This window comes from Mustela nivalis (genome assembly GCF_964662115.1).
Source record: "Mustela nivalis genome assembly, chromosome: 9".
Classification (NCBI taxonomy): domain Eukaryota; kingdom Metazoa; phylum Chordata; class Mammalia; order Carnivora; family Mustelidae; genus Mustela; species Mustela nivalis.
The window spans coordinates 109,610,711-109,632,372 of NC_139028.1; the positions used below are offsets into that span (position 1 = coordinate 109,610,711).

At 36.7% G+C, this 21,662-nt stretch overlaps 1 protein-coding gene across 1 annotated transcript; it reads left to right on the top strand.

Annotated features, from left to right (window-relative positions):
- The first annotated feature begins 1,151 nt into the window (after positions 1–1,151).
- MS4A13 (membrane spanning 4-domains A13) lies at positions 1,152–20,538 on the top strand. Its single transcript, XM_082682902.1, has 7 exons — positions 1,152–1,176; positions 3,436–3,554; positions 6,107–6,247; positions 9,492–9,548; positions 10,451–10,570; positions 15,254–15,349; positions 19,882–20,538. The coding sequence occupies exons 2-7, from the start codon at positions 3,501–3,503 to the stop codon at positions 19,939–19,941; spliced, it is 528 nt and encodes a 175-aa protein (XP_082539028.1). The 5' UTR covers positions 1,152–1,176; positions 3,436–3,500; the 3' UTR covers positions 19,942–20,538.
- Positions 20,539–21,662: the final 1,124 nt, after the last annotated feature.

A 21,662-nucleotide genomic window follows, 5' to 3' on the forward strand; every position in this document is an offset into this window, starting at 1 on the left:
AACAATGGCGCAGTTTAAGTAAAATAAGCCAACGTGGGAAAGCAGCTACACAAGGAGGCCTTGAGACCAGAGTGGCTCTAAGGCCTTGAGAGCCTACATGAGCAAACTGAAAACCAAAGCCGGAATCAACGTACTCCAGCCCGAGAAAATTAAACTTAAGAACAACCAACCCCAGCGCTCAAGAAAGACAGCTGTCTAACCTATAATTCCCTTGCTTTGCTTCCACATCTTCTAGAAAGAAACCTTTCCCCTAGCGCCTGCTCATGAGCTGCCCCCGACCATTCTCAGTCTGAATCCATGTTTGCTCAGACCCCTCATGGACGACATCGGCCCCTTGTGTATCTGCCCGCTGCTACCGCTACTTCTTTACACATCTTTTCACACACGTCGTTTTAAGGACTCTGCACATCAAACAGAAAACTGATACCAGGTCTAACCTGAAACGTTGACTCACCTCAGCAGGTGGATGAAAAAGTCGTCCTGATGTCTTGCCAACTAGTCTCTTCATGTTCTTCGTTGGCGCCTTACGTTTAAAAAACAAAAAGGGCAGAGGGTAGTCATGGACTCTGCTACCTTTTTCAATATTTACACCTCCTAAAAGGCATCTGCACTACAATTTCCCTCTGAGGACAGAGAAGGTGAAGGACCGACTTTTCATCAGTGACCCTGGCGGAGGCACCAGAAGGGCCGACATCACCAACGGATACTTGAAGAAGCCATTTCTCCAGACACCAAGCGGTAGTTCTCACACGAGTCTGACCACGTGGTCCGCAAAGCCCTAGTGAGTCTGCGCACACGCACCCCCCCCCCCGCCCCGCCCCGCCCCGCCACGTAGCAGGCGTGGGCTGCGCAGGCGCACGAAGACAGTGCCTCAGCTGCTGCCGTTGGAGGCCCGCGTGGCCTGAGGAGCCTGAGGGCCTGCTGGGGCCTGGGCTCCTTGAACCTTCAGTGATGCTTGCCAGGCAAGGTCTGGTGACCTGGCCCTGAGGACACTACCCCGGAGATCTGCCTCTTGATCCGGGCCTGGGCACTGGCAGAAAGACCTGGACGGGGTGCTGGAGGAGGTCTCCTGGGCGAGAGGACCATCCAGCGCGGGGACTCCGCCCCCCTGAGCCTGGACCTGGACCTGAAAGGGCGTAACTCGATCCTTAGGACCTTGAACAAGTACAATGAAGGGTAATGATGTCGCTTTGCTTACGGTATTTCTTAAATGTTAAAAGTCGAAAAGGGTGGCAGAGACAGAATTCGGGGCCCCCTACCTTCCCTCGCCTGCCCCATGCATCCTTGTGCGGACGCTGGGCATCAGCCGCCCGCTGTGCGTCCAGTCCAGTCCAGTCCACTTCACCACGTGTGCGTCCGTGAGTCGCCTCCCAGGACTAGCCCCGGACGTGCGGAAATGAATTCCTTGGGTCCCAGGAAGTGACCCTGCCTTGGGAGCCAGACCTGCTCATTCAGAGTTAGGTAGAGAACACTGTGATGGAGCGTAGGGGAGCAGGGAGAGGAGTACTAATAGACTCTGGGGCAGAGGAGGCTTCCCCAAGAAGGGTGCTGTCGGAGCTATTAGGGCAGAAACCCCGGGAAGGGCCTGGGATGAGGCTGAGAAAGTGGGCAGGGAACAGCTCATGAAGGGCTTTATGGGCCCTGCTGAAGAGTTTGAACCTTATTCTGAAGACAGGAGTCGCATCCCTGCTAAAGATGGAGAAGTGGCTTCTAGACGTGAGCTCTCGGTGACTGTTTCCGAACTTCTCTGTCTTAAGGCAAGAGTAAAGAATGAGGATAGGGTTGGGAATGAGGACTAAGGACTTGTTCTGCAGCTGCTTTTTGATTAGTGATGAAAGCACCAGAGAATAGAAACAAATTATTAATTTTTATTTTTTTATTTTTTTATTATTATTTTTTTTTACAAAAATGAGATACTTCAGTGGGTTCTAGAGTAACTGACCGTAGAATGTTTTTCTAAAAAATTCTAACCGTCATTTATTCCAGAAATGAATAAATTTATTTACAGGAATTAAGTGTAGAATTTCTTATTTTCTTCCAACATTTAAGCTAAAGATTTTTAAACACATACACAATCTGTTTTTTCATGGTACGTCAATGAATACTTCAGCTGGAGTGGCTTTCAAGGGGGCCTGAAGGAGAGAGACTATAGGATGCTAAATATTCTGCTCCTGGTGCTTCCACTATCAGCTGTGAGAATTTTTATACATAAAGAAAAGGACTAATTATTTTGTATTATTTTCCTTTTTTTCTCAAAAGTGACACTAGCAATCTAGATAGGACTTCCTAGTTACTTTATATATAAATTCTGTAATTCTGTGCCTTTTATTTGAGCATGACGGAATGATTAATCTTGGTCACCTTTAGACCGGTACACTTTCTTCGGTATTTCTCAAAGGTGCTGTTTAATATATAAAACCTATTATTTATACTTAAGTTATTGTACTTAACATATTGTTTTCTCTACTGCCAATAGCTCTTATAGTCTTAACCTAGCTTTTTTCTGTCTCTGTACTTTATAGAATTAAGAGACAGAGAAAATGAATTTTAGAAACCAAAGACTCATTAAAATAATCAAATCATGAGATTTGAAGGGTACAGGGAATGAGAGTTCATTTACTCAAACCTGCCTCTCAAAAAGGCCAAGATTCAGGGTTTAAGATCATCCATTACATTATCACCTAAGTGACATGATTCATGTTATTGACTGAGGTATGACATGTTAGAAGATGTAGAACAATGTAATGTCAGATCCACAAAGGATACAGTTATTAGCCAGGTTTTCTGAACACCAGGGAGAAATGCAGAAAAGAGGGAGGGCGAGAGGGGAAGAAACAATAATGAAAGAACTCCTAGAAGAAGCCTTCAGTGGGAAAAAAAAGAAACAATAACAACAAAAGAACTTCTAGGAGAATCTGGAGGATTGTGGAAGCAACTTTGGTAAGTTGTCTGACGGTAGAAAAAGTTCTTTCATATAAAGAACTAGATAGCAAGTGTGTGACAGAAAAAAAAAATCATGAGCCCATGATGAATTTAAGTATAAGAATTTGGTTTTGAAATGTGAACATGGTATTATGAATTGCATTGAAGTCATTATGAATTGCAAATAAGTTGTTAAAAGCTTTACCGAAAATTCCCTAACATCGTTTCCTAAGTGTTCTTTATATTTTATCATCCAGGGCCACTGCTTACTACTCAGAGAAAATAACTGTAATATGCCTATACTTTTTAGTTGTAAGGAGAGGCTGTTCACTTATGGAGGCCATTATTCAGAACAGGTAGATGCCAGCTGATGCCTCTACAAAGTTAGGCACAAAAAGAAAAAAACAGTTGCTTCAGAGTTTGGGAGGTGGTTGTAAAACAGTGGGAAAAGAATCAAACTTAAGTATTTTCTTCTGAGCAATGTGTGTATATGTGTTTTGTATTATTTTGTAGAAGTTTGTTAATAAAAATTTCACCAAAGATTAGAAGCATAATCATCTAGAGGAAATGCTGGTAGTATGGCTCGATGTGTATGTTCAAAACTCTCTGCAGCAGATAGTCTTACTCTAGGGGTAAGTAAGACTTCAATTTGACTAAATTCAAGAATATGTACTACTTCGGGGCGCCTGGGTGGCTCAGTGGGTTAAAGCCTCTGCTTTCGGCTCAGGTCATGGTCTCAGGGTCCTGGGATCGAGCCCCGCATCGGGCTTTCTGCTCCGCAGGGAGCCTGCTTCCTCCTCTCTCTCTCTCTGCCTGCCTCTCTGCCTACTTGTGATCTGTCTGTCAAATAAATAAATAAAATCTTAAAAAAAAAAAAAAAGAATATGTACTACTTCAGTTTACTAAGGATTATTCTTGAATCTGGGAAGGTGCATATTTGGTTAAGTCAAAGGGTAAAAATGGGTTTAAGAAATTGTTTTTGAATATAGTTGACACACAATGGTACATCAGTTTCGGGTATACAACATTGTGACTCAGCCTCGCTGTACATTATGCTCTGCTCACCACAAGCAGAGGTAGCTACCATTTGTCACCATACGATGCTGTAACAAGATCATTGACTGTATTCCCTCTGCTGTACCTTTTATTTCTGTGACTTGTTCATTCCATAACTGAAATCTCCCTGTATCTCCCACTTCCCCTCACCCCCCCCAAAAAAATTTTAATACTGATTGTCTCCTACAAATTTTGACTGATCTCATGTCTCTTCATACACAAATATGTGCTTATATATAAGCATATTGACTAAGCCAACATACATAGGATGCTAGAGAAATCCCAAAAAGGAATAAAAGAAAAAGAAGTGTTGTTGTTTTTTTTTAACTGGAAGAAAGATCTCTTGTTGATCTCTTTCTATTACTGTATTGATTTCTATGCGATAGAATGATTATTAATTTGTCTCTTCAATTATAAACAGAGAGCTTAGCTATCTCTTAGTAACACCAAGGAATTATGAAGATCATGCTCTTTCCCATCTGAAAGAGAAAGAACTTTTCTACTGGATGTGAACTTTTCCTTCGAACTTGGTTGCTGTGTAGATTGTCTCCCACCTGACTGTTCAGCTGAGGTTCTTAATCTCTTGGGAGTCACAGACCCTTTCTGACATAGGAAGGAAGCTCTGAATCTTCTCCCCAGCTTCATATACATATTGTAATCCTTTGCACTCATATTTTTGTGTGTGGGAAAGAAGCCTATGACCTCCTGAAATGCCATTTTTTGGCTCTAGGTTAAGAACAATTTTTAAATAAGAAAATCCATCTTGTTCTTCTCCACACACTAGCAGCCTTGCTTTCTAATATGGTTACTAGGATATTTCATAGTATTATATATGACAGCCCTAATTATAAAGGGAGACACTACTTTTCAACTTCACTTAAGAGTTGGGAAAGTCAAGTGGAATTAATGTCCTTCATTCTGATGTGCTTATTCAAGAGATATTTACTGGGCTCCTGCTTGTAGAGGTTGGTGACAACAGTAAGATAACTAAATTCAGTCTCTCAAGGGCTTATTTATCTAGTAAAGATATTCTGCCAATCAAATCCAAAGAATCTCTGAAGAAAATGCCATTTTTTCAAATAGCAGTGCAGAGGAAATCTGAAATCTAAATGTATAAAAATGGGTAAGATTGTTACTGAAAAAGTAACAATGGTCTTTCTAAAATGTATCTTTAATATTAGCTGATTGCATTTATGTGTTTTTAGACTATTTGCTTTGTAAGGAGCTGGAACTATTAAAGCATTAAATAGCTTCCTGTTAAAGTTTATATTCAAGTAAAAATAATATTACATCCAAGATTTTTACATTTATTTGTTTTAATTAAGTAGGCTCCACAACCATCATGAGGCTTGAACTCATGACCCTGAGATCAGGCATCACATGCTTCACTGACTGATCCAGCTAGGTGCCCAATCCTCTGAAATTTTTAAAGCGTAATTAAAAATGTGATTCAGTATGTGAAATATCAGTTCACATATAAAATTTTTTTGGATTATAGTTATCTTCTTAAAAATTAAAGTTGAGTAATAATTCTCCCCTCCACCAACCTTTCCCCTATCCAATAGGAAGACCTGGTACAAGCAAGTCTACACGATATTCTTTGTATCTCTGTGTTGGATTGTACCTCACCCCAGCATGCTTGTGATAAAGATACATACCAAGTATGCCTTGGAGGCAAAGGTAAACCTTTAAAAGATGCAAAAAGTGGTTCAACCTTAAAATTACTAATGTACAAGAACATATTGGATAAATGGCTTCCTGCATCCAAATAGCGTAGTAACCATATTTTGCCCCAAATACCTTCAGTGTTCTCTTCTCATGCCATTGCTCTATAGGTAGAAAGGATAGCAGTAGTAAGAGATTGTCAACCTTTTTGTGGGAGAATTGACTAGAATTATTATTGAACAGTTTGATGCTCCAAGAATCACTGATTCCTATTTGGTAAACGTCAGTACTTCCTGGTTAGGGCTTGCTTTGGGGGCTAACCAGTCCAGAAAATACATGGTAAGTGCATTCCTACTTAACTTTTATCTTTCATAAAGTATTGAATATTTCCTACAGTTAACATTTATTGGAGCTGTGTTATAAATTACATGGTTTCAGTACTAATATCATTTTCTTCTCACAGGCTGTCCAGATTATGATTGGCATATTTCATGTTTTCATGTGGTATTTCCTATTGATTTTGTATATGGGACAAATTAGAGGAGTCTTTGGGACGTATGAACCTATAACTTACAAAGCAGGATGTTCTTTATGGGGAGTTATTGTGAGTAGAATATATTTATGATTTAATCATTCAGTAAATACTATTCATGCCAGTAGTGGAAGATAGGGAACAGTTTTTAAACAGAGATTTCAGGAGAATTATGTAAGTAAATCTCATGTTGGTAATTTATTCAAAATCAAATTCCTTTTTCAGCACATGTTTCCTTAGTACCTTTAACTTACCAGGGCTATTAAAAGAGATGTGGAAACAAGAAGGAATAAACAATAACAACCATAGGTTGGATTGACTTTATATATGTGAAAGACAAATAATCTTAACCATAATATCCATTAGCATAGTTAATTTTCATATTTAGGGTCTTAACCTTCTTCACACAACGAGTCTATACTCACACATTCTCTAAACTTGTCATTACCTGCATTCTTCTGTGGTTTCTAGACAGCCATAAGGCAGTAGGAATAGTTGAAGAGTATGGCATCCTCAAAGCTGAGCAAACAAATAGGGAAAGATAAACTATATTAAATTCTATTATTTTGCCAAAAAGGGCTGAGAATTGACCGTTGGAGTTAGCAATGTGGAACCCAGCCATAAACTTGACAAGTAGTTTCAGTAGAATGGTGAGGCAAAACCTGACTGGAGTTGGTTTAAGAACTAATGGAAGGAGAAGAACTATAGAGACAGCAAATAAAAGTCCTTGAAGGACTCTGGTGTAATGTGGCATTGAGAAATGAGGTAGTAGCGGGAGGAAGTTTGGGTCAAGACAAGGTTTCTTATTTGTTTCAGTAAGTTGGAAGTATCATGTCTTTTATGATGGGATTGAACCAGAAGAGCAAAAATCAATATGAAATAAATGGAGAAAAGGAGAGATTAATAGAATCCTGCACTGGAGTAGGCAAGAGATGATGTTTTTTAATACACAAATACTTGGGTTCATGGACAGTTCGTGTCTAGCAGTGGATCTCAACTAGAGGTGATTTTACCCCTTAGAGGACATTTGGTGATGTCTGGAGACATTTTTGGTTTTCACAGCAGGGGTGGGCATCTAGTAGGCAGAAGCCAAGAACATGCATAAATATCCCACAAATTACAAGCTAACCCTCATAAGAAAAAATTATCCATCTTTAATGGAAATAGCGCCAAGGTGGGTAACAGGATGGAAAGGTAGAGGAGCAAAGAGAAAGGACAAATTTTGATAGGTAGGTAGATGGGATATTGGGAACTTGTAGAACTTCCCTTCCTATGACTTCAAATATCTCCGTGAATTAGGAAGCCAGATTATGGGCTGAGAATGAAAACTGGATAATGAACTGGTTGTTTGAAGGGAGGGTTTAAAATGGTCATCTAGAAAAAGAGAGCGTATGCATTGTAGAAATGTAGTCTGACTTCCACTAAGATAAAGAGCTCATTTAAGCTTTAGGAACAGGGTGTGTGTAGTGAGATGTGGGTCAAATGGTTGTGTGTCTTTCTCAGGTCCCGTTTGGCTGCATGGGTTCAGGCATTCAGTGAGAAGGAAACCTGCATTTAATCAGAATTTGGGTTTAACCGTGCATCTGTGATCAAACAAGAATGGTGCAAAGGAGTTGAAAGTGTATATAAGTGAGTGTAATAGTTAACCATGGAATTTAAACTGATGAAGGAAAGAATATAACGGAAGTGAGGGGCTTGATCATAGATGCAGATGGGTTCAAAGGATTGTTAAAGTTGGGATACTACAGAACCTGATGTAGAAAGATCGAAACTAGTAGTCCTAGTGAGATACTTGGAATTGAGATATGGAAGATGTCATACTTATTGGCAGAAACAAACACAAGAGAATGAATATGGGAGTGAGCAACTGAGATAAGATGGGGTCGGAGGGTTAGAGAAGAGAAATTCAAAGAACTGTAATACCAAGGTGTTAGAAGGATCACACACACACACACACACACACACACCAAGGTCTAAGAAGTGTTAGTAAGATAGGAATTAAAATCACCAAGACTAGAGTGACCAAATCAACTTCAACCAGGCTAGATAGTGGGTGATAGAATCTGATGACATTTGCTTCAAAGCTGGGGGAGAGACAAGCATTGGAAGTAATAAGGAGCAAGGAGACCACTTACACAGTTAGAAACAGTGGTATAAGGGCTGTAAGAGAAAATGGCCGCCACTTGAGAGAGCTGCAGAGAAAGTAGTGACCTCTAGGAGTTCCTCTTTGTACATTGGCTCACAAGGGTCAAAGCATTGCTTTAGAAAACAATAGTGAATTTGCAGACAAAATCCAGATAAATGATTCATGTCCCTCAGTGTTTAATTGTACATGTTATAAAAATAACATGTGTAGCTCTTAGAATAAATTATCTAGAATTTCAGCTAAATTAAATCCAATGGAAAACTCTCATAAACTTTGAAAGGCATTTTGTGAAGCACATGGTTTGCTAATCTAGCTACAAAGCACTCTAGTTTGTAATTCAACTCATATTAGCTCTTCCTCTCACTGTGTACCTCCTTAGAAATCTCAGCTTTTATTACAGAATGAAGTGCTGTGTGTGTAAATTTAAGTTATCCTAGAGGAGTTAGTAAGCTTTAAGATTTGGTCTCCCTATAAATGGTATAGCATGAATGCTGTTTTTCCACAGATTATTCTTTGATTTAGATCTTTGTGAATTCACTAAAACAGATAGGACAAAAGGAAGTTCCAAAGGAATTATGTAGCTCACCTCCAAACAATATGGCATAACTTTACACTTCTGGGAAATAAAGTACCCTGGTAGGAAATAATGGAAACTCTTTAAAAAAAAAAAAAGAGAGAGAGACCAAAACATGAGTTACAGTTGTTACTTAGTAATGGCCACAGTCTTAACTGTGTACAAACACAGTTTGGAATAGACTCATGAAACCACTTTTCACATTTAGATATGCATACAGTAATTGCAATCAGTGGCTTCATTTTATTAGGAAGGATAGCATTTGAAATGATAATCAGATGAGTTCAGAAAGCAGGCACAGATATAAGCAAACTTGGCTCCTGATTTGGGACTCTTTGAGTCATCTTTGGTACACACCACAACCTGAATTCTGCCCACTGTCCCCTATGTTTCTATGATTAGTGACCCGGCTATTAGCTTTCAGTTCATGACTATATGATGGAAACTTGTCCCGACCCCTTCTACTGAAACTTCTTTATATCTTGTTACTCTTAGTATTTTAAAAATAACAGATGTGGAAGAGGGAGTTGTTAAAAATACATCTTAAGTTGATGAGCATTATCAATGAATATTTATAAATATGTTTTTATATCCAGTTTATCATTACAGGAGTCTCCATAATAAGAGCAGTAAGGCATCAGACTCAAGGCGTGGTAAGTGGAGATGCTTCGGGTATCCTAGAAATCACTTGTCACAAAACTAAGCAGATTTTAGTGAGTATCTGAGCAATGAAGGAATTTACCTTACTTGTCAAATAAAGAATTAAGTGAAAAGCTAAGAACTCATAACTTAATGTGGACAAACTTTCTAAATTAGAATCATTGTGTAAATGTTCTAAATTTAATATAGGGTTTTTTGGTTTGGTATTCTACCTTATTTTAATATTGTATAAACTTTACTAGTAGACAGAATTTAATAGAACCTAATAATGCCTTTATATATAGATATAATATTACTATAAAAATTCATTTTCCTAAACTATTAGGTTTGAGAACAGTATTATATCTTATATTAAAATAGAGGATCTGTCCAGAAGATCCATCCATGGTATAGGTAAAATACTGGAAAGAAAAATATCTTAGACTCTTAGAGTTAAGAAATCAGTGAGTCTGATCTCATAATTATACAGATAAAAACATATCCAAAATTATTGATTGATTCCCCTAGAGAATGAAAATCCTAGATTAAAAATCACTGAATCTTCTTTGGCTTATTTCTATAGGTAGTCATTTTCCATCTTTATTTTTGTTTTTTTTTCTATTTTATGGTGGATCTCCTTTTGTTCAAATCCTATCTTAACAATCTTTCTTCCTCATGACTCAGAAGATTGTAAAATACAACATCTTTTAGCCCAAATTGAAAATTGATACTTATTGATGTGATATTTCACTGTTCCTTCCAGATTAGTTGGGTTTCATATAAACGTGGAAAATATTTTATCCTAGTGGCAAGCATTCCAGACCTCTAAAGCTCCAGAAACTAGATTAGAGTTCTGACGAAATGATTTTTTTTCGGCAATACAAACTAACAAGTTTACCATGTATCTTCTTTTCAGATTACATTTGCTTTTATCATGAACATCTTCTGCATAATTGTTGCAGTTATTGCATCAATTCTAACAGCAATTGAGTTGTCTTCTTTTAATTCCGTGTCATATAGGAATTATGGACAAGCAGTAAGTGACCAATTCTTTAGGAACATCTTAATTTTGAACAATTCTCTTCCAAGGTTTTAAAGCCTTTGGAAGTAAAATAAGGCTTTTATTAGTCTTTAAGAAATCTTTTGTTTTAAGTAGTAAGCTCTTGATTGAAAGTTTCAATTTCAAAGTAATTCTAACATGATTTTTTGGTAAATATTAATAGAATGTTTGGATTCCTGACTGCCCAATTAAAATAAAGCAAGTAGATAATGTGAAGGCTTCAGCAATAAGTGTGTATGCATTAGGCATAGGGTCACTGATGATTCTCTTAATGAAATAAAAGCATATCCTTAAAATGACCTTAAAACCATTCCCAAAATCAACAAAATAATTCTGCAACTGATGCATATATTTAGAATTGTAGACACCTGGTAATTTCTGGTTTAACACAGAGCTTTTCATATACAGCCAATTTTTTTGAGATTTATTTATTTATTTATTTTAGAAAGAGAGAGAGCACACAAGTGGGGGGAGAGGGAGAGAGAGGGTCCTCAAGCAGACTCTCTACTAAGTGTGGAGCCCGATGTGTGGCTCCATCCCGAGACCAGACCCTAAGATCGTCACCAGAGCCAAAATCAAGAGTCGGATGTTCAACCAGCTGAGCCACCCAGGCATCCTCATACAAAGCTTGTTTTTGTGTCTCACATGAATTTTGCTTTATGTAGTCAAATTCTAAATGTGTGTGAATCTGTCTTGTTTCCATTTAACTAAATATCCAATCCCATACTTTGTAGCAGAGAAATAACTGTATTTCAATTTTATTGGCTTTAAATTCAGAATTACAGAATATTAGTGCTGCAAAAGACTTTCAAATGAGAATATATTAGAGTAGAGCTCCTCTTTATTATTGAACAATAAAACAAAAAATAGCAACTTGAAAGTTCCAATTCAAAAATAATTCTAATGAGAAGACTCATTGTAGATGAGGCATAATCTTCCTGCTTCCCCTATATCAACTTTCCTCTCTCTATACCTGCACTGTATTATAAAGGGACCATCAGTGGAGGGAATCCAAGCATGAAAAACAAAAACCTAGAAAACAATGAAAGGATGAGAGAAGATACAATAGCACCCCCAAATGAACTGTGTGTAATGATTGATTTAAATGAGTATGCATCAGATTTTCCCTATACATTGTAAGAAATTCTCCATTTTCCCTAGAAATTCATTCTGGGAATCTTCAGTTTTAATTCTGGTGGCAGAGATAAGGAGGAATAATTAGGTTATTAAGTGGAGGATTATATCAAATTATTTAGTTGCCCACTCTTATTCACAAGCTTATAATTATCAGTTTAAGATAATAATGACATAATTTCCAGGACTCACCTTTTGTAAACACCATTACAAACCGTTGTAGACTGTATTTATCTGAAACTCAGTATTAATGATCAATTTCACAGTCTCCCAAATGCACAAGTTTTATTTTTGTTTGCAGTGATCAATTACTTGAATGAACTTATATATTAGACCGACATCTCTAATCCACAGTCTTCTCTTAGAGGCATTACAGAATACTATTCCTGCATTTACTAAGGCACCAACCTTTTACAAGATTTGCCACATGACAGCTTTTCTAATAAAAACAAGCTGTTTAGCTAAACCCATAAACTCATCAAGTTATCAGTGTTCCCAGGTAGGTTCAGCTATCCCAAAAAGTGCATGTCTCTGAAGCATACTTCTCTTATGGCAAAATAGTTGATAATCTAAATCCAGAACCAGACTGATTTTATCTAAACACTGTCTTCAGTACTCACTGTCAGTGAGTGACCTTGTGGACAAGTTTCTTAACTTCCCTGTTCCTTCGTTTCTTTCTTTCTTTTTTTTTTTTTTAAGTTCTATTTATTTATTCATGAGAGACAGAGAGACACACAGAGAGAGGCAGAGGCAAAGGTAGAAGCAGGCTTGCCAAGGAGCAGGGAGCCCGATGCAGGGCTTGATCCCAGGACCCTGGGATCATAACCTGAGCGGAGGGCTTGATCCTAGGACCCTGGGATCATGACCTGAGCAGAAGGCAGACGTTTAACCATCTGAGCCACCAGGCTTCTTGTTCCTTAGTCTCTTTCTGTGTCAATAGAGAAAGTGTTAACACATACCTATTAAACTGTTTGTCTGCCAGACTCCAGTCCTGTTATTCTTTTATTTTTTATTTTTTTAATTGCTGCTTCATTTTCTTTTTTTAAATTTTTTATTATGTTATCTTAGTCACCATACAGTACATCTTTAGTTATTGATGTAGTGTTCCACAGTTCATTGTTTGCATATAGCGCCAGCTTGATGCTTCCACTTTGATATGCTTCTCCAATTCAACAGATATAAAACAGAAAATATTTGTCTCTCAAAAGTACTGTGCTGCAAAACTCCCTTATTTCAGCCTCTAAAGCTGAAAACCTTGAGGTAATCCTTCACCCTTCTCTCTCCACTATCTTCCCAAATACCAATGACTGTTTATTATTTACTTTAATTTTTATTAACTAGGGCTCTCTTAGTTGTAAGTGATAGAAAATACAACCCAAATCGACTTAAGCAAGAAAAGGGGCACTTACTGACTTCTGCTGCACTCAAAGGCTTAATTCAGTCATTCTCTCCGTTGTTTGCCTGTTTGAACTTCTCTGGCAGATATCTTGCTATTTACAGGGGCAGAATTTAAGAATAACACTAACATATACAAGTTAAGGAATGTGGACAAAATGACTTTTTACAGTCTTGGCAACAAAGAGGTCACCAGTACTTCCCAGCTAAAATGCTACTATTATTTTGTTTCTGCCAACAAAATTAAATCATAATTCTGATAAGGTAACTTGATATTTCAAACCCTCTATAGTATTTTCTTTATCTTCCTGTTACTATCATACACTCCTTATACCTGAGTTATACTGAGTTACCTGAGTTCAACTTGCTTTATCATTTTCTTAAAACATGTTCATTCTTCCATGCATTTTCCCCCTCACATTATCAAACCATAGGTCATGTGATACGTATTTTAGCTTTATTATTTTTCTACTTTATGTCTCCATTAATTATTTTATCACACTTTTAATGAATGCTATTAAATTTTTTCTAGAACATGTCACAAAAAAACTAGTAAATGAGAATTTAAAGCTGCCTAGAATGTTGCTTCCCTCCTTTGTTTCTTGGTCTTACTCTTATTTTTAATGTCTTGCCTTTTATGAAGACTTCCTGGATACAAATGGCTTAGGACAAACTTCCTGCCCCTAAAATTCCTGAGCAAGTTTTTATCCATTCTGACATATTTGACCTTATTACATGTTATTTTATATTATCTTTCTGTCTTTTCTACTTGAATATAAACTTTGAGAAAGCAAGAATTTTTTGTCATCTCATTCTTACCATATATACTCCCTACCACCTAATAGTTTCTTGCATAAAAGATATTAAATAAACCCAACAAAAACAGAAGGAGGAAGAGAAAGAATTGAAGGAGAGAGATTGTAATGTTATTATTTCCAGGTCTGAATGTCATTCTTGTCTTTCTACAGCCAGCACAAAAAACTACATTTATTTTCAGGATTGGAACCAATAATCATTCATCCTGATATGTAGTTGAAAATATCTTTCTGATTGCAGTAGAAGGGATCTGCTTTATTATCCCAGCAAAATCATAGTCACTCTTTATTTTCAAGCGAGATGTTGTTGTTTGAGGATTTACTCATCCTTCCACATCACGCTACAGCAATTTCTATGTAAGATTTTTATCACCACACATACAAATTTAAGTAAGTTTGTAATTAATAACCGTTGTTTTAATACATAAGAATTGCTTGATAAAATCTCTTAGTAGCCATCTAATCACTGGAGACAGAGAGTCAAATCTTACTGACCTAAGAGCTTGGATAGATGTCGGGGATGGCCAGCAATCCCTCTGCAGACAATTGAAAGATTACTCCAGACTTTGCCATGAAAAAGACGAGGAAAGGGGGTCAGCGCTCAGAGACAAAGACCCTTTGTGCTTCTTTGCTCCCAGCTTTATTGGTCCTTCAGGATAATCACAAATCTTTGTCACTTTTCTCATACACGTAATGTGTGACAAGGGGTTTTACTGGAACTAGGAGGATCTGTTTATGGGAAAGATAGGATATGCTAACCTGTGTGTTCTTCGAGTCCTACTAAACATAGCCTAGAGGATAGTGAATACATCTTTTAGGTCACAGGAAGGTTTTTTGGGCTAAGCTTCCAGAAAGGCAACTCCCACAGCATTCCAGTGGCAGAGTGGTCACACAGGCCTCGGCATTCCAAAGTCCTACACCCCTCTCCAAAACCTTCCCTTGCTCCCAGCGGCCACTTGTTTACATTTTAGTAAGCCAGGTATTAGGGATGATTTCATGCTCTACATTAACCCCAACAGATAGAGACTCTGTCATGAAGAGAATAACGAGAATGAGGAGTTATAAGAAGTGAGACAAGAATGCTGAGTGACGAAGACCACCAGTGGAAGCTGAAGATAATGAGCAGGGGGAATTAAGTGTAGGAAAAGTGGAGTGGAAGGCAAAGTAGTAGAGATGACTAGGGAAGCCAAATGGTCTAAGCAGCTTATTTATTTTTCCTATTTTCCTTGACACTCATAGTAGGAGCTGTTCTGTGAACATATTTACACTTATTAAAGATAGTAATGCAAGATTTCTCCCTATTCTCTGGTTTCAGAAACTTGGAAGGGAAGTTTCACGGATTTTACTGATATCTTACCCCTTGGAATTTTCTATTGCATTAACTTACTCAATCTTTGGCTGTATTGATTTGGTAAGTGTTTATCTATTCTGGCAAGTCAAGAGTTGCTGATTTCTAGCACATACACTCTATAAGGAGATGATACAATATATTAAAACTCATGAAATGGGAATATGTCACAATATTTCCTTTATTTCTCTTATTTTTATTGTTTATAAAGTTACAAAAATAATACATGAAACTATAAAGTAAAATTATAGAATAAAAATTATTGTCCCTCTTACTGTAGTCCTCATCATACCCACACATCCAAATCTAAACAAAAAGACACAAACACACACACAGACACACTATACACAGTTTTCTTGTATACTAATTATGTAATCATATTCGTGTTATCACATGATTTTTCCCAACTATCATAACCATCTTTTCATTATAAAACAAAACAATCATATTTTTCCTTAGTATTTATTTTGACTTTTTTTCTTGCTGCATCTTTGGCTTTTTTTCATTTTGGGTTTTTTTTTATTATAAAAAATAATCTTTACATGTAAAACTAGTATTTCTGTAGATAGTTGATTCCTAGAAGTGTAATGACAAGTTTGATAACATACCACAAAAGTTTATGAGAATGATTATTTTATACAAGCTTTAAATAAAACTAGATATCAGGGTGCCTGGGTAGCTCAACTGGTTAAGGCAACTCTTGATTTCCAATCAGGTCATGATCTCAGGGTCATGAGATGGAAGCCTGCATAGGGCTCTGCACTACATGTGGAGCCTGCTTAGGATTCTGTCTCTCTTTCTCTGCTGCTCTCCACCTCGCTCTTGCATGCTATGCTCTCTCTTTCTCACTCAAGAAAAAGAAAAAAGAAACTAGATATCTACACATTCATTCTTTCACAAATATTTATGGAGGGCCTGCTATTTCCTAGGCGTTGTAATAGGCACTAAGGATGCAATCATTAACAAGACAACATCCCTGCCATCAGGAAGTTTTCTTTTCAGTGGAGAAGAATGACAATTAACAAGTAAATATATATCTGTATTTATGTGTGTATAAATTATAATCAATGATGTTTACATGTAAGACTAGTAAATATTTGGATTGGATTAAAGTTCACCCTAATGATTTTATTATGATTTCATTACTGTTTTATAAAGACTCGATCTCCAAATAGAGTCAAATTATGAGGCACTGGGAGTTAGGACTTCAACATATGAACTTTAGGGGGACACGGTGAAGCCCTTTACATAGTGTTTAAGCACAACCTCTGACTAGTCATTGGTACCTACTTATGCTGACCAGGGGAAAACCCCATTAAATGCATCTTAAAAACAAAAACATCAGGGCGCCTGGGTGGCTCAGTGGGTTGAAGCCTCTGCCTTCAGCTCTGGTCATGGTCCCAGGGTCCTGGGATCGAGCCCCCCCATCAGGCTCTCTGCTCAGCAGGGAGCCTGCTTCCCCCTATCTCTCTGCCTGCCTCTCTGCCTACTTGTGATCTCTGTAAAATAAATAAATAAAACCTTTAAAACAAAAACAAAACCCATGAATTTAAAAAAATGAAAAACATAAGTAAACATATCAAAGGCCAAACACTGCAAGGGACACAGGCTCCACAAAATTAGTACAGGCAAGTCACAAAAGGCAGTTATAACAACCACTCTGGGGGAAAGATAGGAGAATCAGAATCCAGAGTCTCTACAATATCTTATCTAAAATATCCATTTTCAACAACAACAAAAATAATGACATGCAAAGAACAGGAAATGGTGACATATACACTTAAAAAAACAGTAGCTACAGTTTTGGGGGGGAAGAGAATGACAAATGTTGGGCTTCACAAAGACTTCAAAGAACTAAAGAAAAAAGTGTTAAAAAATTAACATGTTAATTAACATTAAAAATAATGATTCCTCAAACAAGAGTATGAATGTCTATTACCTTGATTCTGGTGATGGTATCATAGTGTTCATATATGTTTAAATTTGTTTAATTGCACCCATTTAATACATACAGTTTTTTGTATAACAGTTATACCTCAATAAAGCTATTAATTTTTACTAAGTATTAATATAAATAAAAGAGATACTAATTATTAAAAAGAACCAAATGGAAATCCACTTTAGGAATACAGTTACTGAAACGAAAAACCCACCAGAAGGGCTGAGTAGCAGATTTGTGCTGACAGAAGACAAAATTAGTAAACATGATAGAATGATACAGATCATCCAATCTGAAGATCACGAAATAAAAAGAAGAAAAATTAATAACACCTCAGAGATCTTTGGGACACCACCCAATACACCAACATATGCATAATGAGAATCCCAGAAAATGAGGGAACAGGAAAAATACTTGAATAAATAATGGCCAAAATTTTCCTAAATTTGATGAAAAATATTCCTCATAAGAAGGAAACTCAATAACGTCCAATTAGAATAAGCACAAAGATACTCACTCCTAGACACCTGAGAACCAAACTGAACTAAAAAAGAGGGAAAATCTTAAAGGTAGCAAGAGAAGAATGATTTCTTATACAATAGAACCACAGTAAGATTAATAGATGACTTCTCATCAACAACAACAGAGACCTGAAGGCAATGACATGGCACGCCAAAGTGTTGGAGGAAAGCAGTCAAGCATGAATTCTGTATCTTTTAACCATTCACACATGGAGGGCAAATAAAGACATACACAGATGAGCAGACAGAGAATGCATGGCTAAGAGAACTGCCTTACAAGAAGCACTAAAGGAAGTTCTTTAGTCTGAAAAGAAGTGGTATCCGATAGTACTCAAAAATACATGAAGAAATAAAGAACATCATTAAAGGTAATTATTGCAGATGACTATAAAAAATATATAAATACACCTTTTGTGCTTCTCTTAGCTGATTGAAAAGACAATTGCATAAATTGCATTGGGTCCATCCAGATAATCCAAAATTAACTCCTTATTTTAAAGTCATGTTATTACCAACCTTAATTCCATCTGTCACAACTACTCAACTCTACCTTATAGCTTGAAAGCAGCCATAGACAATATATAAATGAGTAGATATGGCTTTGTTTCAGTTGAACTTTATAAAACAGTTAGTGGACTCGATTGGGTCCATATTCCAGAGTTTGCCAACCCCTGTTCTATAGATATATATTGTTCCTTTTTTCCTCTGAAATTTTAAGAAATTTTATAAAAATTTATAAAATTAAAAATTACAGCACTGTATTGTTGAGTACATAACATCTAGGTGTACTATATATGACAGCAGTATCACAAAGGAAGGTAGAAGGATGAAGCTACATGAGAATGAAGTTTCTATATTTTACTGGAATTAAAGTAGCAGGTACCTGAAGCAGTCTGTGATAAATTAAGATATAAATTCTAATTCCTAGACTAAGAACTAAAAACTAAGAACACTCAAAATGTATAATAAGATAACAAAGAAATTAAGATAATATCTAGAAAGTAGTAATAGGCAAAGGAGGAACATAAAAGACACAAGACCTATAGGAATTTAAAAGCAAGGTATTAGGCATAAATCTGGCCATTTCAATAACATTAAAATAAAATCACACTGAGATATTCATTTCCTAACAGAATGATTAAGTTTCAAAATACAATTCTAACTGATAATAATGCTGATGGATAAAAGAAATCTTTCACTCCTACTTGGAATTTAAATTATTACAATAACTTCAAAAACTTTTGGGGCATTTTTATGGAAAGTTAAGATGTGCATACCTTATAAGTAATTTTAGTTTTTAGCATATACACAAAAGAAATATGTATGCATATGTATTAAGATACACTTCCAGGAAAATGCCAATAGTATTCATAATAGTCCCAAAATGGAAACGCTGCAAATGGGTGAATGGTGAGTATATTGAAGTATATAACTCTGTTAAATTCTGCATAGTGATTAAAATGAACTATACCTGTACTTACAATAAGGATGATTCTCACATACATAATGTTAAGTATAGACAGGCCCAAAGAATGCATAATTTATGATTCCATTCAGATGAAGTTTGAAACCAGGCAAAACTAATACTCAACTACAATGTTTACAGAGGGATGCAAGCTAGTGAAACTGGAAAGAAAAGAAAAGATTAATTACCTAAAAGTAAAAGAAAAAAAAGTTACTTTTGGAAGGAAGAAATGGGTAATAACTGGGAAATATCATGACAGGGTAACTTTTGGAATGCTGGCATCTGTTCATGTTCAAGAAGAATTTTTTGTTGTTGTTATAGTTTGGAAGTATACCAAAAAGTCCCAAGTGTCTGGGGTCCCTGTGTGGCTCAGTTGGTTGAGCATCCAGCTTTTGATTTCAGGTCAGGTTGATCTCAGGGTTGTGAGTTCAAGCCCCATGCTGGGCTCCACACTGGGTGTGGAGCCTACTTAAAAAAAAAAGTTTCAAATGTCTAGTAGGAATTAAGGGAGTAGTTTGAAGTACAATTGGGACACAAAGAGGACACATGGCACTTTAACATTTTATTCTATAAACATCAGTACCATTTTTTTTTAAATTAAGTAATTGTTACATGTATGATCTTAGGAAGAATGATAAGATTTATAAGAAGTTAATTTTTTTTTCAGAGTCATCATCATGATGAAGATACTCTCACAGCTGTTACAGAGGAAGCTGAGAGCACTTTTTAAAAACCTTAGAAATGTGAGATTTCTCCTGGTGCTCATACCTGACGTGGGCCCTAATGATATCTCTGCATAACAAGGCTGCTACAAAGCCCACAGATTTTGTGCAAAAGAAAATACAAACAAGTTGGATTTTTCTTCTTGGTATTCGAGAAATTTCTCTGCACATATTTTTGTAGGCTCCAAGTAGAAAGCTTTTCCCTACTTAGATATATTATTACAAGGAGAAATTTATTTTCTAGGTACTCTGTACCTGTCAACTCTGTGTAACTCTAAAGCTGTCAACTCTCCCTAATAGAGCTTTTGCAAAAGACCATTAAAAAAGATATGTGATTGTCTCTAGAGGACAAGCAAAATGTCTCAAGTACAGGCAGTAAAGACTTGGAGCACAATACTGTGTAATTCCCAGGAAAACTTTAAATAATTTATGCCCCTACAAGTGAAGAGTACATTTCAGAATGAGTTCTTCTACCTGAACTAGCTTCTACCTGAACAAAGTACAAATCAAAAGGCATCCAACCCATAATCCTTTCATTGTTCTTCTTTGACTACTCCTCTCCTCATTAAAGTTCCTTTCTGCCCTGAAAGTCTCTACTGTCTTCCTTCCCTTTCATTTCCCTTGCTTATTACTTCTTACCATTGCTTCGACCATCTGTTCAATTGTCTTTCAAAGCAAAAGAGTGGCTTTTCCATAATAAGGAGAATTTCCCAAAAACCTGTTCTGAATTCAGATTCCACCTCTCCTCTAATAGGAAACAGTGCCAGAGAGCCTTGCTCAGCAGTATTAATCATGCCACTGAGTTCATCCAGATCTTTTAAATGTGCTGCTGTGTTTTGTTTTGTTTTGTTTTGTTTTAATTTTCTGCCTTGTCTCTCAATTGGTTTCATCAGTTGTTATCTAATACTACAAAAAATTTCATGGGCCTAAGAATTTCAGTGGTTAACTTACATCTATCAGTTCAACACATATTGAGTGTCTTCCTTCCGTTGTGCCAATGACTATATTAAAGTCAGGAGTATCAAAGATTAATGAGCATCCTCACCACAAAGAGTTTTTGTTTTAGGGAAGAAAGAAACAGGTAACAAATACAGACTATGCAGTGTGATATATATATATTAACATAAGTATGAAGAAAATTGAAGTGGCACAGAAGAGATAACAATCCTTTTGTTAGAAAATAAGAGGGAGAGGGAATAAAGCTTTGTGATGGATACAGCCTCTCAGCAGGGGATTAATTCTAGTTTACAAAGCAGACTGGAAGGTGGGAAAACAATTCAAATAAAATTAGCTCATGCAAAACCCAAAATGTGGGAAAAGGCGATAGTATATTCCAGTAGCTAAAATAAACATATTCATTAAAACACAATGACAGGAAGGAATAGGTCAAGTGAAAATTGGAGAGGTAAGAAGCCAGATGCTAAATCAAATTATCAAATATTGATGGACTGATGACTGTATTGAACTGAACCATATCCTGCAGGTAATGGGAAGCCCTTGAGGAATTTTTAAGTAGGAAATGATAGGCTTGGATTTACTTTGAGGAAAAATTATTAATTAGGTGGAAATGCATTAGAAAGGATAAATTTGATAAGAACAGCTAGAGTATAGGAGAGAGTAATGGATCACTGTTGCAATGAGTCAGACAAGCAATGAAAAAGAGGGTAGGTTTTAGCTGTGATGACTGAGCAGACATAACTATAAAAGGAAAAAAATAATCTTAACTCCC

What these genes read in the sequence shown, in the direction of transcription:
- MS4A13 (XM_082682902.1), top strand. Translation starts at nt 3,501, where the DNA reads ATGGCTCGATGTGTATGTTCAAAACTCTCTGCAGCAGATAGTCTTACT. An exon ending in ATAGGAATTATGGACAAGCA is followed by an intron (nt 10,571 to 15,253) that starts GTAAGTGACCAA and finishes CTCTGGTTTCAG; the next exon opens with AAACTTGGAAGGGAAGTTTC. An exon ending in TCTTTGGCTGTATTGATTTG is followed by an intron (nt 15,350 to 19,881) that starts GTAAGTGTTTAT and finishes TTTTTTCAGAGT; the next exon opens with CATCATCATGATGAAGATAC.